A 19,734-nucleotide genomic window follows, 5' to 3' on the forward strand; every position below is an offset into this window, starting at 1 on the left:
ACTTGGTGTTTATATGTAACTCATTTTTATTAGTTATGTATTAATTATTAAGTTAAATAAAATCAGGTTTTTCTTTTTTTTAATGAATCTATTTTCTCTATTTCCTTTTGATAAATATTAAATAATAATATCAATGAACAACTAGTCATTAGTACTTCACTTCCACTAATTGGAGATACACCCATCATCTTCAAAGCTAACTGAAAACAAAACAGATTTTTAATTGCATTTTATTGATAAATTTCTGTTGAAATTAAAATCCTCAATAGAATTTGATATCAGTTGAATTTTATTAATTGCTAGCAAACAAAAATAATAATTCTCAAATTAAAAGTGGTTTAATTTTTAAATATTTAAAAATATATCTATTTAATTGTTATGTTGTTTTAAACTATATTTTTTACTGAATTTGTTCATTAATACTTTATCAATTTTCTGACTTCCAGAATGTAAATCTTTGGTCTTTGAATCTTCTAATTATTGATTTGGAGCTTTATTTAACTGCATTTGCTGCACATCGTATTAAAAAGTTTCAAACATCTGCTCGATTCATAGAAGATATAAATAGTCAACCTGAACCTGCTCCACGATGTCCTCCCGGTAAGCTTCGTCTTCAAGTAAAGGCACCAAATCAGGTAAATTTCAAAAAATTATATTGAAGTAAATTCCAAAATATGTTGTTTGAAAATTTTTTCGTAAATCTTATCAAGTAGGAAATTATTTATTTTTATTTTTATTTAATTACAATATTATTAGCAATAAAAATTTTTTAGTATAATAAAATATAATTGATATAGGAAAATCTATCAATGAAAGTAATATCTCAAATACTATAGTAGAGATAAGAGACTTATCAAACTGCTACTGGTAATATGAAAATGACTTTTCTATTATCAGAAGTGTCATTTTGATGTTACCTGTAGCAGTGTGATAAGTCTCTGTTATTACTATATAACTCCTGCAATTTTTGTCCAATCCAGATGAAATTTTGGTTATATTTGTTTTATGTTCTGATGAAAAGTATAGACTACTTATTTTATAGAAATATTAGCTATAGAATAAATGTTTTATAGATTTCGGATCAGTGGTCACACTTACATTGCAGTAATGTCAGTGACCATGTGACATTCCCACTTGACAGGAAATTTCCCTTAAGTTGCATTTTTAAATATTTTGGCAAATGGTGTATTTTAAACTTTATTAAATTTAAACTCTGGAAATGATAGCTGTATTGTGTCACTTCTGTAACAAATTTAAAAAAAAATCTTTTCATAATGCCCACATGACGTTCTATTATCCAGTCAGAAGTAATGATCTAAACAGACTCACTATTTTTTCTAAAAAGAAAAAAAAAAAGCTTAGAGGAAAGCATATTGGTTAAGTAAATTCTAGAATAAAAGAATAAGAACAACTGAGACCACTGAAGGTCTTGAAGTTTGACTTGAGCAACATCGAGTAAGAATGGCATTGTTAAGGGCTGCAGAAACAGCATTAATCATCAAAACAATACTCAAGTTTCTGTTACTAAAGGAAGACAACATGGAAATCTTTTAAAAGACAATAGTGTTTACTCAGAATGTAGTGTATAAAGAAATTTTATAAAGAAAGATTTTAATATAAAGGCCTAAATCTGTTTGTGTGTTTATAAGTGAATTCTCTGTAACTCCTACTATTTTTGTCCACTCCAGGTGAAATTTTGTTTTGTTGCTGTTTATGTTACAATGGATAGTATAAACTACTTAATTTGTAGAAATATTAACAACTCTTCTTGAATTTCATTAAATCTTTACTCTTCTCAATTCTCAATTCTTTAATATCTACTTTCTCATAAGAAGTATTTCATAATGCTTGATGGGGGAATTTTTAGTAGGTTAAAAAATGATTCATTTTTGACGTTCCCTTGTATACAGATTCAAAATTTATATATTTATATTTTTAAATATATCAGACACACTATTTGATAAACAATGCACTTTAACTTATACAAATATGTATTCTATAAATAGATAGAATATTTCTTTTCAGTTAACAAAATAATAATCTCTTTTAGACAAATGGTTCGACGAATCCAGGGACTTCACCAAAGGCACCAGCTATTGTACGAACTGCAATGCAAGGAGTTACAAGATCAACATTAGTGTCTTCTCCAATATCTAATCAGCAGCAAAGGATAGTTGTTGTTTCTGGTCCAAATTCTGCTCCTTCATCTCGTGCCACTAGTCCTGTTGCTGCCATTGGAATTGGAAATAATCCAACAATTAATCAAACATCTTCAACAGAGTATACTCTTCAATTAATACAACAGTCTACAAGCAGTAGTAAGTATTAAATATTTTTAAAGATATTTATTATTAAATTCCTTTAGAGCATAAGATTTATTATAGTTAAATAGGTTTCACAAATGGTTTACTAATATTGAATACTTAGATTAAGTTGTATTGATTTTATTATTTTAAAATACTATTTAAATTTTAAAAATATATATATTTTTTTGCATTAGATTTTTCTGTTGCACAATTAACTCCAGTCAGTTTAGCATCACAAATGGTAACAACAACTCCAATCACTGTTCAGATCCAACAGACAGGACAAGGAGGTGCAAGATTGGCTATGCCTTTAGGAATTGGAAGATTGGTCCAGACAGCTACTGGACAGCATATATTATTGACACCAGCTTCAACAGTTGGAAATGCAAATTCTGAAACATTAACTCTTGGACAGTTTCAACAGTCAGTTGCTGTTACACCAACTATTGCTGGAAATGTTTCTGCTTCTGTAGTAGTCCAAGTTCCACCTATAGCTACTCCTTCTGGTAGGCTTATATTACACAAAATAAAAAATTAAAATAAATACATACATTATTTATTTTTTTATTTTATTTTTTAGTTTATACTCAAGCAAATAAATTCAGTATTAGTGCAAATCAACCAGTTTTAACAAGTAATGCTTCATCTGGCATAATAAAAAATTTGACTAGTGGCATATCAACAATAGCAACTACTAAACCTGTTGTTCGAGTAGCTCCATTGAACATCAATCCTGTTTCAAATACTACTGTTTCAGGTAACAATTATGAGATATTTGTTCTCATATTTTTTAATTTAAAAAATATTTTCTAAGAAAAAATCCTATATAGATTAACCTCCTAGCTTTTAGTCCAAATTAATTAGCTTCTGTATTAATGTCTAGCTAAAAGACAATCTGATGAAGCCTAGCTTTAGATATTTGACATTTCTGTACAGTTTGTGAGATAGTGGATTGGCAATATTTGCTATCTCATATATTGAGAAGGCTAAAGAGAATTATCATGTTTGAACTGTGTGTTCATACAGGTATAAAGCCTAAATGAATAAGATCTCAAAAAGGAAAGATTTGTATGTACTGTAATTAGAAAAATGATAATGGGGAAAGTTAATATCAGTAATAAAATAAAAACTGACATTATTTGCACATGCATTTGTTTTGTTTACCAGATAGAAGTATTTTTCTCAAATTTGTGGAAAAGTGCCAATCTTTAGATTTCATCACTTTAAAGAACATTGCCATAGTGCTTGAGTTTGTCTCAGAAATAAATAACTTTGTATTCATATAAGCTTTATTTTAAATTGGAAGTTATTGTTTTGTTTATGAATACAGAGTAGTATCTTATTAGGTGTGGGATATGAATTAAGTTATCTTTCATACAAAAATGAAATTATAAATACTTATATATGAATAGTAAACCAGACTGAAAAATTCATTTAAATAGCATTATACATCATTCTTAAAGTTATTTATTTATATAATATGTTAATACAATTTTACTCTAAAAAACATAAATTTATAATCATCATTTATGTATTTCTTTTTTAATCATTTAGGATCTTCTGTGTATAGTACTAAATCACCTGTAATGCATATTCCTACTAAACCAGTTACACGTTCCGACAATCAGTCTCAATTACCATTCAAAACAGATTATAAGAAGAATGATAACAGAAAGTCAATATTTTACATGGTATTTATATATTTCATTTCATTAATTAACATCAGTTTTGTGTGAAATTTCATAATCATTATTCTGTGTCTATTCAGAAATATTTCCTAATTTTAAAATTAAGATATTAACTATTATTAACTTTTCAGTTTGTTGTAATATATTAATATTAATTAATATGATAGTAACAATAATCAATTTTCTGCTTTTAAAATAGATTGCATAATAAAATTATTTTAAATTATAATAGGAGCTTTTATAGTTTTATTATAAATGAATTTGAGAGGATTATCACTATAATTCACATATTGTATTTCCAAGCATATTTTTCACACTTTTTTGCCATTTTTTACTAATTGAAAATTGAGATGTGAAAAAATATGCAAATTATTTTCAAAAGTAGACTTATCAGTAATTATTCACTATTTATTCAACCTTTGGCACAGTGTAGTTTTATGAAGAGAAAAATTTTTCTCTTCATAAATCTGCTAACCCATCCTTGACTATCCTTAAACTCAAGGAAAGAAATATTTTGTGTGAGAAAAACTTCAAGCCCATAATTACAACATATCATGTGTTATAGCACAGTCGTCATTGCGCTTTTCTTCAACATACCATAATAATTCTTCCTTAAATTGGAGATACTTTTCAGTCACAAAATGCTTTCACATTGGACCTTTTGTTGCTTAGAGCTTCTTTTTGTTTACACTAGTAGGAAACAAGTGCCTCACTAACATCAAATTTTCATTTATCCTCTCAATTTCTGTTCTGTTCTGGAAAGCAGATTACTTTAATTTTATACTGTGTGGTAAAACTGTTATTTTTTTCTTGCCATCTCACAAAGTTGCAGTTAATGCCACTCAGTTTGATCATCACTAAGGAACCTTGTAAGGAAAAGTGCTATAAGGCATCATAATTTGCAATTAACAACTTCCCTTCTTCTCCACCCTCATAGCCTCCAGCAAGTACAAAGATACCATACTGTTGAGCTTATACAATGGAATGAGAGTAAACAAGGCACCTATATACCATAAAAGTTCTTGTTGGCATGTCCTATCTCATACACCAAAGAAAGTAAACAATTCAGTATGAGAAGTCTTGCATTTTTTATGCAAAAAATACTCAAATATTTTGTTTTCTCTAAAAACATTTCTTAGAAATATGGGTGTGAAAAGTATGCATGGAAATACGGTAATATTGATTTTGAGTTATGATACTATCTTCAATAATCTTAACAGTCCTGTATGGTGATTTTTCTCTAATATAATTGGTCTTATACTTTTAAATTTAATTTTTAATTGAATAATAATAAGTAATAATAATAATAATAATAATAATATATATATATATATTATTGATTCAATTAGTTAAAAATAAAAAATGATGCTATCTTTACATTTTAATATGATTTTATTGTATCCTTTAATTTATGTCTGATTTAAAAAAATAAACTGTTGATTATAGTTAATAAATATCATTTAAAGAATATTACAACAATTTTTATTTGATTATTAAAACAATGAATAAAATCAAGATCAGTTTTTAATAAAACTGTTATATTTCAGATTCAGATTATTCTATTATTACTGGGTTTAATGCCAGATTTTGGAAACTTGTTTTTATCAGCACTATACAAAATGCTAATTACATTAGACAGTAATTAGTTAGAAAATGTTAGAGAGATATGCTTAGTATTCTTAGTTTCATGAGAGATTATTGTTTATATAATTAATGCAGGTTTAAAAACATACATCTTTTTTAGTACTAACATTGACAATGTACTAGTGACATGTAGGTTGTTGAGAGTTAGAGTACTTTAATTTTGTTTTAACAAATTAAATAAATATAAGTACTACTATGTAAATAATTGATATTTGTATATAAAAATTTTACTTTTATATATGAATATTGATTTATTATATATTTACTGTTAGTTTTTTAGTTAAATGTAAATAAAATTATTCTTATTATTATAGTTATTAATGATTTCTTATTAAAGCTTAAAATCGGTTATATATATACACAAAACTATTAAATTTCATTGCAGTGTAGATTTCAATGTTTTTTAATATAGTTTATAGTTGTACATACACATATGTAGGCTTTTTTAATTATTAGATTTATACAGTAATCAAGGAAAGCATCTCAAATAAAATCATGCTTTAATATTTTTATTTCTGATTATTGAGATTATTATTTTGTTTGATTTAATAACAATTTTCATTCCAGGAATCTTTAGTTGAAAAACGCAATGAAAGACAAAAAGAGAAGTTGGAAAGATTGGGTTATATCAATGCAAGAAGATGTGTTGCACGTCCTCTTTATGGGTTAGACCTTATTAAAACTGTTACCGTAGTAAATGATATTCAACCATGTTCTCAGTCAAAGCCATGGCATGGAATGGGATATGTCAATTGCTACAATGCTCCTTACGTTCAAGAAAGATGTTCTGACTATTGGTATTATACTCAAGCACTTTCTTCCATGATTCATACTCCAGAATCTTACCTCGAAGAATTAAAAGATATTATTACAAGGTTTGTCTAAATATTTTATTTCATTACACTTTTATTTATAATAATTAATGCAAATATTTGAATGCACTTTTGTTAATTACATGCCAACTATCTGTATTTATATTTATTATTATAAATTGGTTAATTTATAATAATAAATATTTATTGATCTTAAAATAAACAGATTTTAGTAAGTTTTTCTAATTGATAATTGTTCTGATTACTAATTTTTGGTTTATTTTTATTTTTTATATATTTTTATATGTATTTTTTCATAAATTTATATTACTAAGTTTCTTCAAGCTTTATTTCATTTTCATTTGTTATGTTATAATATATTTTATAAATAGCATTTGCAACATATCTTGTTTTGTAAATAATTTAAAAAGTTTTCACTACAATCATTCGTAAAATGCATTTGAAAATAGTAATATAAATAATTACGTAAATTGACACTGCTACTAGTTTACATTATGACCATGATTAACATTGTTTTTAAATTATGTCAATTGAAAAATTAAATTTTGGGTTTATATATGAAGCATGCAAATTTTATCATTTTTCTGTTGTGTTATTTAAAACAGATTTGTAATATCAGCAGATAAATATTATCTTTTATAATACTGCATGAAATTCTTAATAGTAAAAGAATAATGCTAATGGTTGCTTTTTTGTTTTTAAAATATTGCTAATGATTTAAAAATGTTGCCTACTGAAAGTTATTCAATGTTGAGAACTCAGGAAACTATCAAAATCATAAACACTTTTGACAATTTCCAAGAATTTTGAGGAATGTTGAACATAGCCAGACATTGCCAATGAGTACCATAATTATTGGGAATTACTAACATTTACTAATATTGTCTTGTCCTTGTTGACCAAGATAATTCTGGTCTCTTTTTCCATTATTAAAGTTTATTATTATATTATTATTGTTTATTTATTATTATTAAAGTTTAGAATTAAATTATAATAATAATAATAATAATATATGGAATAGATATACTAAAAAGCCCCTCTTAAAAAAACTTTTGTTATAAAAATGCTTGCTCTAACTACAACTTACAATTTTATAAGTATTTCAGTCAGTCAGAACAAAAGAAGATATAAATAATGTTCATTGTTTTTAAATAATTTTTGCAATTAATTGAATTAATTAGTATAAGACAATAAAATTTATAAATAAAAATGGTTATGAAAAATCACTTGAATCTAATATGTTTATGTACACCTATTATTGATTCAGCATAGAATAAATCAGTTTAACACATCTTTGCATTCCACTACATTTTATAAAATTAGCTTTTGTTTCTTTCCATTAGTTTGATATTTTTATCCTAACTATACTCTTTTGTATGCTTGTGTGTAAATCATACGAAAGTACAGTATAAATAATTTTTATAAATTCACATCGTAACTTTTTATGTTCTACATTTTAAGAACACCTCTTTAAAAATTTTTAGTTTGTACTTTTCATAAATGTATGTATATTACTCAAGAAAAATTTTAAAAATTAAATTTTCTTTTTTTTTTTAAATTTCTGTTAGGTATGTTTTTGTGGTTCCTGGTGTTACTGCACCTCAAATTACAATGCATACGTCTCATCCATCTCCATCTGCTGTGAATGAAGAAAAGCATAGAGTTCAGTTTTTGCATCAAGAACTATCTGCTAGATGTTCTTTACTCCATCCAATAACAAGTAACACCAGAACTCAATTTCCTGAATTGAGGCTTATTCAGTATGATTGTGGTAAGTATGACAAGCATTTTAATGTATTTTTGTTAATTTACTTTTCCTTATAAAAATTGTTCAATGATTAATTTATATTTTAACTTATCTTAAAATGCATATCAGTTATTCAAATTATTTTTTTTTTAAATTATAAGATAATATAACAAATAAATAATATTATTTAATTTTTTAGTCTTTCATTTCATGATTAATTTATATACAATATTTTTTCCCCAAATAAATTTAATGATCCTGGATGAATTTTGTTTTTAATTATCCTGTATTGTAAATATAATAGAGCATTTCTATTATATTTAAATATGTAATGCTTTGTTGTTATTTAAAATATAGCATGATCTATATTAAAATTAAGACTGATTAATAAAACAATTATTTAATATTTATTAAATAAACATTTATTTATTTTTTATTATCTTTATTATTATTTAATATAAATTTAGAAGTGAACAAAATAGCAGTTTTTAGTGATTTTTTTTTTAATTAAATATTAATGTTATAATTAATTGTAAAAATTTATAGAATAACAGTAACATATGAAAACTGGACTATAAGAAAAAAGTTATATACATATGTTAGTTACAAAATATCTGAATGAATGTTAATCATTTTAGATATTTGTAATTATTAAACTACAAATATCTACAATAGGTTACGAACATTAAAACAAATTTTTTTAATGATTGTTATTAAAATTGTAAAATTTTAGATTTGTTTAAATTGTGTAATGTAAAAAATTTTTTTATTGCATATATTTGATTTTTTTCTCTTAATTATTTAGGTAAACTTCAAACATTAGATAAATTGCTCTGGCAATTGAAAAGCGAAGGACACAGAGTACTAATTTTTACACAGATGACGAGGATGCTTGATGTGTTTGAACAGTTTTTAAATCATCATGGCCATACCTATTTGAGATTAGATGGAACTACAAGAGTCGATCAAAGACAGGTGATTATTTAATTATTAAAAACTTCACACATAATTTTAAAAAATTATTTTTTACTTGTTTAGTTTCATTATATCTTATAAATTCAAGAACTTTATCATCATATAATAATATATTTTTATTATATAGTTTTTTGATCTAGACAAAAAGAACTTTTGATTTTTAATTGGTAATTATAAGTTATGACATCAAACACCAATTATATTGTATATATTTGGATATTTTAGTGGAACTCTGAAAAAACAAAAAAAAAATTTAATTGCAAAACAACAACTAATAACTATGGAACAAACTTTTTAATTTATGATATTTTTCAGGAAGTATTTTCTTCCCATCTTCTGTGAATTACACATTCTGTTTTCAAAATGAAACAGATTTTATAGAATGATGCATTGTAAATGCAAAATTATTTATACAGGGTGCGGCGCCAAAATCCGGACAAATTACACATTTTTTTTCAAACATATTTCTTATTGAAAAAACGAAAAGGTTTACAAATTTTTTTAAATCACATTGTTTGCAATGTCATACAGAATACATTTATTCAATGTAGCTCCCTCCTGCTTGAATGACAGCCTCTATTCTCGGTCTGAATCGTGCGCATGCGCGCTTTAATGTCTCACGGTCGATATTGGTGAATGCCGCATCAATAGCGGCTCTCAACGATGTGATGTTTGCATGTCTGGTCTTGTTTGTGACCCTTTCAACTACGCTCCATTTGTAGAAGTCCAGAGGATTTAAATCTGGGCTGTTGGGAGGCCAGAATTCTTTTGACCAAAACATGTCGACGTTATCCAACAACCAATTTTGCACCAAATGACTTGTGTGGGCAGGGCGCACCATCCTGCTGGAAAACATACGGCTTTCCAGATGACACAGTTTTCATCCATGGCTTCACTACATTTGACAGAGCATGCAAATAAACATTTTGTGACATTTTCCTCTTTGTTAACGAAATACGGTGGCATGACATCACCCTCACTGGACACAACACCTAGCACATGAACATTTGCCGGAAATTTCGTTTTTTGCAATAACAGGGACATCTTCTGGGTCGTGGGCAAGCCATCGGTCATTTCTTCGATTGATTTTCGCATCAACAGTAAAAATTTTCTCGTCAGAAAAAAATCTGAGTCGTCCGGCAGCATTGTTTTTTAAGGAACACAAAAGCAGGTTACAGCGTTCAACTCGCTTTGTCCTGGCAGCTTCAGAAAGCATCTGTCTCACTTTAATTGTGTAAGACTTGTAGCGGAGGTCCTCCTCAACGATTCTACGCTAGTTTTCTTGCTCACACCAACAACTGGCGACAATTTTCGGATCGACTGACCTGGATCCTCAAAAATCAGCTCCTGAGCCCGTTGAATGATTTCAGGGGTTTCTGACAATGCGCTCCTTCGAGTGAATTTTCCTTGCCAGTGTTGCAAAACCTTCATTTGACTTCTCTGACTGATTGTATTTTGCAACGACATCATAAACAGTCGATCTCAGGTATCCGAAGAACTGAATAATTTCTGTCGCCGAGCGCCCAGCGCGAATACTTTCGATAATCGCGGCTCTTCAGTTATACTCAGCACTTTGTTTCAACATGGCGACTGTTTCGCGGTTAAAATGGTTTAATACACATGTCAAGCTATTTGAACGCCAAACATGACATCTACCGGTGGTTGGTATGGCGGGAAATTAAAATTGAATTTTGTCCGGGTTTTGGCGCCGCACCCTGTATATTCTTAAATTTATTTTTTAAAAAAATACTTTTTTAAGTTGAATTTATTGTGCCACATTTTTTGTTTTCAAAAAAGTCAATTTCTATTAATTTTGATGTCATATGATGCTTGAAGTATCAGATTCAGGTTTTTATTAAATAAAACATACTACAAACAGTATATACTTGGTACCGCTTTTGCATAACCAAGTGATGGCACAGAACAGGTGTACAGGATTTGAATAGATGGTGTACAATGAATAAAAGTTACAATAAAAGAATTAATAAAATTTAAAAAAAAAACAAACAAAGAGAATAAATGCAGAATTAAACTAAGACTAAAACAAATAAGCTGAACATGAAAACAGTATGTAAACATAAAAGACACAAAATACAAAAGAACACTGAAAATATACAATATGTGCATGTCTAGCCCGTGATTATGGGTAGAAGGGACATGAATAGGACAGACTAAACAAAGTATACATGTAGATTACACTGCAGAACTAGTATCCACTCACAGTGGTGCGGGAGATATACATAGAGATGAAGTATTGCTTGAAGAGCTTGAAGTATCTGTTAAAGTCATCAGTATTTTACATAGACCAACTGAATTAATCACAGTGACATAACAATAAATCTTGTGGCATATATTGACAATACCATTGAAGTTATCAAAATTTTAAATCTTTTCTTTTCTTATTATAAACATATTAAGTTATCTATTTCTCTTGTCACAATAACATGTAAAATCATTGATTTTTAATGTTAAATGAAAACTGTTTAACGTTCTTTTATTTAAATAATATATGCATAATAAATACTGTAATGATTAATATATGTGTGCAACTCTTTGTTTAATATAAATTTCTAAAAAATTTTTTGTTTCACTATTAGGTACTAATGGAAAGATTTAATGCTGATAGAAGAATATTTTGTTTCATTTTATCAACACGATCTGGTGGAATTGGAGTAAATTTGACAGGTGCAGATACTGTTATTTTTTATGACAGTGATTGGAATCCAACAATGGATGCCCAAGCTCAAGATCGATGCCATAGAATAGGCCAAACTAGAGATGTTCACATATACAGGTAACTGCTATAATTATATTTGATATAAGAAAATTATGAATATTTGTATTTCTGTACAAAATTATAATTAATCAATTAGGTATTTAAGCATTAACATACTTGTATTTAAAATAGACACCTATTTATTTTCAATGTATATTAAATTAAGTATTGTAAATGTTTTTCAAAAACTTCCTGAAAGTTAACTTTTGCTAAAGACATACAGTAATGCCTCGGTTTTCATTTACTTTGGTTATCATCTGTTTCGGTTTTTGTTGTTGTTTTTTGCGAACATTTTTTTTGGATTTTGTCAGTGTGTTCACGTGACCTCCTGTTAATTTTGGGAAAACATAGGACAACCCATGTGTTTTCCTGCTCAGTGTGGCATTGTTTCTCATTATGTGAGCATTACTCCGTGCATCTAGGCAAACAATTCCATTGCTTTCCTTTCCTTTTAGCGCCATCATGAGACCAAAGAAAGTTTCCAGAGCCATAGTGCTTCGAATGCCATGTTAAACATTTGTTTATTCTGTACATTAGATTTTTATGTTCATTTTATATTAATTTCTTATTATTTTTAATATTAAACACAATATTTATTGTCTATAAAATGTATTTTTGGTATGTATTTTGGAGTGTCTAGAACGTGGTAGTCAACCTGGTTTCTACCACCCACTAGTGGGCGATTCGAGCTTTCATGGTGTGCAGTAGTAGGGGTTTTGTCCGGATGATGAAACTACTTTGTCATCACCACGCATTTATGACTCACTGGCGGAGCAGGTTGTATTGCACTCTAGTGCATGTAATGAAGGCGGGATGTAACAGTGGCCATCACTCGAGTTGAGTTGGTTTCTTGATGGGGCCAGCCTACCCCAGATTTGGTTGCTTTTTTCAAGTTTGGCATTAAAAAAAAAACATACTGCATACTGGCATGAAAATTGTCTGTTTATTATGAAAATATGCAAAGTATAAATAAAAAATAAATTTACCTACATGTTTTTACTAAACCTCCACTCAAAAATTATGAGTACTTTGCAGTTGTGCTAAATTAAGTTACTGCAGAACCAGGTGGGCAGTTAGAAAATTTTACTACCAACAAAGATACAAAAGTGGGCAGTAGGTATAAAAAGGTTTGACTGTCCCTGGTCTAGAATGAATTAATTGGATTTACATTGATTCATATGGAAATAATTGCCTTGGTTTTCGTCGGTTTCGGATTTTGCAGATTGTTTTCGGACAGATTATCAACAAAAACCAGAGGTATCACTGTATATTAAAAACAAATAAATAAATTATTCAATATATTTTTAATCATAAATTATAAATATGTATTAAAATGTAATTCAGAAGATACTTATATAACTTCCATACATTATTTACATATTTAATATGAAATAAATATAATTATTATTTAATTGAATTTTGTATATATTCATAGATGATTAAAAATGTATATTTTTAAATTAGACTGATAAGTGAACGAACTGTGGAAGAAAATATTTTGAAAAAAGCTAATCAGAAAAGATTACTTGGTGATTTAGCCATAGAAGGAGGGAACTTTACTACTGCATTCTTCAAAAAAGTATATAAATATTGAAGTTTTCATTTATTTTATTATAAATAATGATGTTTTTTTTGTGTAATGATAGATAATTTTTGTAATTAATTTCTTTTTCTGCAAAATTTATGTACAGTTGCAATTGAAATAATTAGAAAAAATTAATCAGATTAAATTAATTAAATTATTCTAGTTTTTTTTGTTAATCAACAGAACTAGTATATCCAAAATATAGATTTATAATGCATTTAATTAATTCATTCATTATTATAAAATGCAGAATAAATAATTAGTTTGATTTGATAACTATTTTCTGTAGAATACAATCAGAGATTTGTTTGGAATTGATCTATCAGGAGAAGTTGATATTAAAGGAGAGGATGATAACAAACCAAACTTTAAATTAGAATTAGAAGAAAAATTATCAGAAGGAGATAAATTAACACAAACTCAGTTTGAACAGGTAATAAAATTATAATATTGATATTTTCTATAGATTGAATCTAGACTTCATTTTTCAAAATTTTTATATTTTAATTGTGAAATTACTTTTATTTATTTATTTTATTAAATTTTAGAAGATAAGTAAAATATTTTATAGTAATTAGTTTTCTGAATATATTAATTGTAAATAACTGTTGTTCATAAAATAAATGTATTAAATATTTAATATTGTATAAGACTCATAAATATATAAAAATATGGAGGAATAAAAACTATATTTATTTTTATTTTTTCAATTTATATCTTTTAAAGTTATTTTTTGTGAGGAATTATTTTCAAATGTTTTTCCAAAACAAGCAAATACTTCTTTAATCACAGTTTTAATTAAAATAAATGATTTAAACATATTTGCTTGAAAACGGGTTTATTTTTTATAAATAAAGATAAGTATGTTTAATTGTAAATCTAATAGAAGAAATTTTTCCCAAATTTCGTGTCAAAGAAAATAAGTTTACTATTCAATTTACTTAATAAAATGTTGTATGTATATATATAATATAGTAAAGCTATATTCATACTTAAGAATTAATGATATGCAAAGAGAAGAACATTAATATTAGTCAATTTTATGGCATAGTAATTACAGGCTTTGCACACATTTGATGATGCATTATTTGAGTAGTTATATTTATTTTTAATTGTAATTGTGAATTATTTACAAATATGGTTTCAATGAAATGTTTTTAATCCTGAAATATTTAAGTTTATTATTACTTTGATTTACAGAAATATTAAATTTTAAAATTTAGTGAAATTTATTTTAAATTTAAGAAATTGATTTTATTTGTAACATTTCATAAATTAGGTATAGATTGACATATAAATGTATTGAATAGAGTTTTTTAAAATGAACTACAAACTGTTTGTTTGTTTGACTCATAAATGTGTTGAATAAATTTTTTTTTTTAATGAACTGCAAACAAATAGTTGTAGTTCATTAAAAGCTGTGTAATAACAGAAACCAATTTAATATACATTCATGTACATTAGATAACAATACAATGATACAACACTCAGCAGTTTTATACTGATACAGGTCAATGGAGCTATAAATGTGAACATTGATTGAGTGAAAATTTACTGCATTGATTCAGTGAAAATTTACTTAACTTAGAAATCTTTAGGTAAAATGCAATTCAACCTTCTTATGTTTAGTTTGTAAATATTATCTATAAGTACATTTTTGAAAGTATTAGCGAGGTTGTGGCCAAAGTTTTCATCTGTAAAATGTGAATGTCAAACGTCAAGTTCTGCTTACAAGATAGTGACGCCCGACGTTTGACATTCATGTTTTAGAGATGAAAACTTCGGCCACAACCTTGCTATTAATTATCATTAAAGATGATAATTTTTCTGATTTAAAAATCATTTCACTGTCTTTAATATATTCTTTCATATGAATTAATATTACAAAAATATTTTATGCAATGCTGCATTAATATCCATAGCTTTAAATTAATATTTATAATTGATTAGTTCAGAATGTTGTAAGTTTGTATTTATTGATATTGAAAGTATGTTATGACAGAATGTGCTTTCTGTTTGTTTACTAAATTGCAAAATTATAATTTTAAATTTTGTAATTTTATACAAAATGTTCAAATTAGTCATTCATTATTATTTTCAATTTAGAAGTTTATTATAAATAAAGATTTTATTTGTGTATAAACACTAATTTTATTTATTAATTTTTAATATGTAGGCACTTGGTATGGCTGAAGAAGAACTTGATGTTCAAGCTGCAAAAACAGCAAGAGCAGAAGCTGCTGCTGAATTAGCAGAATTTGATGAGTCAATTCCTATTGATGTTGATAGTCGTGATAATGAAGAAAAATCGCAAGCTGAAGAAGAATTAGACAAATTAATGGAACAGGTAAAAAAAAATTATTTTTTTTGTTTAAAATATATATCTTTTCTTCAATTTGTATGATTAATACTATATTTTAACTGTACTGTCAGTTGAAATAATTATCAATGGAAAATAGGGAGATTGTTTATTTGAATACATACCTATATAAATAAATGGTTGGTATGCATCTCAAAGCCCAATAATTGTTGGGCTTTGATATGCATACCACCATATAATTATTGGGGTAATGTAACCTGATTTAATTCAACAATTGTTTGACATTAATTATTTGAATATATTACCGTATTTTAAGGACTATAAGACACACCTTAATTTTTAAGCAATTTTTTAAAAAAAATACCTATAAGACGCTACGGACTATAAGATGCCCTGAATTTTGGAGGCAATTTTTCAAAGAAAAAAGTGCGTCTTATAGTCCGTAAAATATGGTAATTTTTTATATTTATACATATTTAATACAAAGTATAATTTGTTTTTATGTTGAAATAAATAGCAATTCTTTTAGTATATTCATTTTTACCATTTAAATGATAGTTCAGCTTTTTTCATATTAATGCAAAAAATGCATTAATGCCTGTTTATTAATGTTAGTATTGAATTTTCTAGAAAAGAGAGTTTTTTACAATAAAATATTAGATCACTTTTTTGAAAACTGAATGCACTATTATTTTCTGTGGGATGATCATAATTAATTACATTATGAAAAATTTGTAGAAAAGGAATTAATTTAATTGCTGAATTTTCAATTAATATATGTTAGTGTCTTCCATTAAGAAATTTATGGCTAAATTTTTTTTATTAATTATTATATTAATTAATGAAATCAATAAAATTGTTTTGTAGTTAATTTTTTTTAATAAATTATGTATCTGAAGATATTGAATATAATTTGTGATGAGTAGATTTATTTATACATATTCATAAATAAGAGATTATCACTATGAATAACAAAGTGTATCATCTTTAACATTGTGTGAGGAACTGGGGGTAGATAATTGTAATCTCTACCACTTACTCGGCTACAGATCTGTAAGATCCACTCACAGGGTCTTAGGATGGATTTAAGTATTTTTAAATTTCATTACATGGAGGTCGTAAAATATCCCTATAAGTTGTTTTTCTTAACAGCAACTTAGAGTGTTAGGAATGCTAATGAGTAAATTAATATACAATTCTGAGAGGAAGAGACCATAGGTAAGTGATAAGACTGACGTGGAGCTCAGTTCAGAAATGAGATCATTATTAAGTAACAAACAAGATTTAATAAAAACAAACAAAAAAAATACAAATATATATCGAGAGAATATTAAACCCTAACTTATTTGCGAGAGAGAGAGTTTACAAGTATTAAAACGAACTACCTCAACCATTGGTTGGTCTTCTGTAGCTTGGGAATGCTGGAGGATGATGAATTAGCAGGAATCAAGCTTCTTATTTCTTGGTGAACAACGTCAAAGATTATGATGAGGGATTCTATGTCTTCTGTTATTTCTCTGGACTCTGCGTGGAAGGCAGGAAAATTGGCCTTTTTATCAGACTCTCGGACCAATAGCGTAAAAGGATCTGCGGTTACAACGGGATGTGCGATGATGTGAATAAGGGAAAACAGATGACTGTCAAAATTGTAGATAAGGTCTTGTGGGAAAGGAAGTTGATTTTCCTTTTCTTGAAATAACAATGAATGCAACTTCTCTTTTTGTAAACATTATTCAAGAAATAATGTAATTTCTCACTCTAGTTAATTTAACAAATCCCGATTCTCACAGTTGTGTTCTTTCTTCTCTTCATAAATTGACACACACAGGTTGACAGTAAAAGAAGTTGATTGACAACTTACTTGTGTCAGTTTCTGCTCTTCAAGCATTACAGGCATAGATTATTGACCATTTAGCATGGAGATCCTGTTGCTAATGGCAGCTCTGTTTCTACAGATAACAGAATATATGAATGTATTCCAGGAAGAATTTTAAATATATTTGTATTCTATGCCATACACCATTACAAATGTTAACAATTCTATAGAGAATACACATATGTGATACAATGATGATGATAACTATAGTGATAATTAAGATGATAGGTAGCTGTTGCGATGGGTAAGAGATTGAGATTTTGATTCATTACATTAAATGTAAATGAATAGATGGATCAATATATTCATTAAAGGAATATACAGAATGAAGCAAGGCTATATTCTGTTTGGCATCTGGAAAATTTTAGAGATGAATAGTTTCAGAATTGATTATACCAATATTCATTTCATTAATCAATATAATTTAATATCAGAATGGGGAATATATTGGCATCTAGCAAGTAGTAATTATTAACTTTTCAGTTTTTAAATATTTTGAAATTCAGATTATTTCGAATATTATGTTATCATTTGTAATATTTTTATATTATAAATTTAGTTTGTTTAGTTTTTTATACCATAAAGTTCTAATTTATCCATAAGACTATGCCGATGAGCATTATTAATAACATCAAAATAGTTGTTATCTTCACTATATAAAACTGAAACTGTATAAATTGAGGAAAAGATATTTATGATCACATTGTTTTCTGCTTGATTGATTTAAATAAATTATAATATAAGGTTAGGTAAAGTATTATGTTAATTATATTACAATTTGTTTCAGTTGAGTCCTGTAGAAAAATATGCAATGCAATTTTTGGAATCATTACAAGAACCATTTTCATTAGAGCAGTTAAAACAAGCAGAGGTAAATAATTTTAAGTTAAAAACCTTTTTTAAAAATTTTTATAAATTATTCATTTTTTCTTATATATTTTTGTCTATTATTACTAAAATGAGACATTATAATTTAATTCTGTATATATAAAATTACAATTTTTTACTTTATTTTAAAACAAAATAGTATTGACTATGTAGATGTATTGTTAATATTACAGATTTTATAAAGATTATTGTATTAATTACCGTAATTTAATGAACTGATATTTTGAGTTAAAATTAGAATATAAAAGTTTAAAATATTTTGTGACATCAAATATTTTGAAACAGATAATTTTGTATAGTTAACTACCTTTAAAAATTTTTTAAATAAATTATCATTTTATAATATAATTTAGTATAGTTTTGATTTTTTAAAAAAATATTTTGACTTATCTACTATATAAAACTGAAAAACTGGGCAGTCTCTGTCATGGTATGCCAAAAACAGCCAGTAGGGGTGCTCCTAGCTATTATTTAAATTAACAATGAATTCAGTTTTTTGTGTAACAATATTAAAATAACAGTAAATGTGGTTTTTTACATTTTCGACTCCGTTTTAGTCGAGTACACCATGAGAAATTCAGTATATTATTATTTTTATTTGTAATATGAATTTATTATATATGCCATGGAATGACATCACTGCTGCTAGAAATCTCACTAGGGGACGTCCCGGGCTACTAGTTATAAAATAATTATAAAACTCTATTCATTCAGTGTAAAATTGTTGAAATTTCAATCTTAAAATTAAATACAATTATTTTTAGTAACAATAGTATTGATTATTAATTTATATTTAATTAAATAATCAAAATATTTATAATATGAGCTGTGAAAATTATCAGTTATTAGTGATATATATATATTTTATCATTCATAAATGAATTTTTTCGTGTAGTTAACTTAAACAATATCAGGCACCCCATAGTATTAGTATACATACTTCCGACATCTCTTGAGTATTAGTGGCATTTTATTTTAAAGATAACAAAATAAAAACAGATATGATTACAAAATTTATTCTATGTTAAACTATTATACCAGGGGTGGCCAACTCGTAGACCACGGCCAACCAGTCGACCGCAAAGGTTTTGAAAGT

General features: G+C 26.6%; 1 protein-coding gene across 2 annotated transcripts in view; it reads left to right on the forward strand.

The window, feature by feature from the left end:
• Nucleotides 1–19,734, forward strand: part of dom (domino) — a 179,706-nt gene that overhangs the window by 83,301 nt on the left and 76,671 nt on the right. For both annotated transcript variants that reach the window (XM_067279421.1, XM_067279424.1), the window contains exons 19-31: nt 447–635; nt 2,051–2,318; nt 2,501–2,812; nt 2,887–3,063; nt 3,861–3,997; nt 6,206–6,513; nt 8,040–8,242; nt 9,024–9,193; nt 11,791–11,987; nt 13,434–13,548; nt 13,844–13,987; nt 15,731–15,901; nt 18,538–18,621. In XM_067279421.1, coding sequence (XP_067135522.1) covers nt 447–635; nt 2,051–2,318; nt 2,501–2,812; nt 2,887–3,063; nt 3,861–3,997; nt 6,206–6,513; nt 8,040–8,242; nt 9,024–9,193; nt 11,791–11,987; nt 13,434–13,548; nt 13,844–13,987; nt 15,731–15,901; nt 18,538–18,621 — 2,475 coding nt within the window. The remainder of the gene's footprint in view (nt 1–446; nt 636–2,050; nt 2,319–2,500; nt 2,813–2,886; nt 3,064–3,860; nt 3,998–6,205; nt 6,514–8,039; nt 8,243–9,023; nt 9,194–11,790; nt 11,988–13,433; nt 13,549–13,843; nt 13,988–15,730; nt 15,902–18,537; nt 18,622–19,734) is intronic.

This window comes from Centruroides vittatus, unplaced genomic scaffold (genome assembly GCF_030686945.1).
Source record: "Centruroides vittatus isolate TY-2023 unplaced genomic scaffold, ASM3068694v2 contig_1175, whole genome shotgun sequence".
Lineage (NCBI taxonomy): Eukaryota > Metazoa > Arthropoda > Arachnida > Scorpiones > Buthidae > Centruroides > Centruroides vittatus.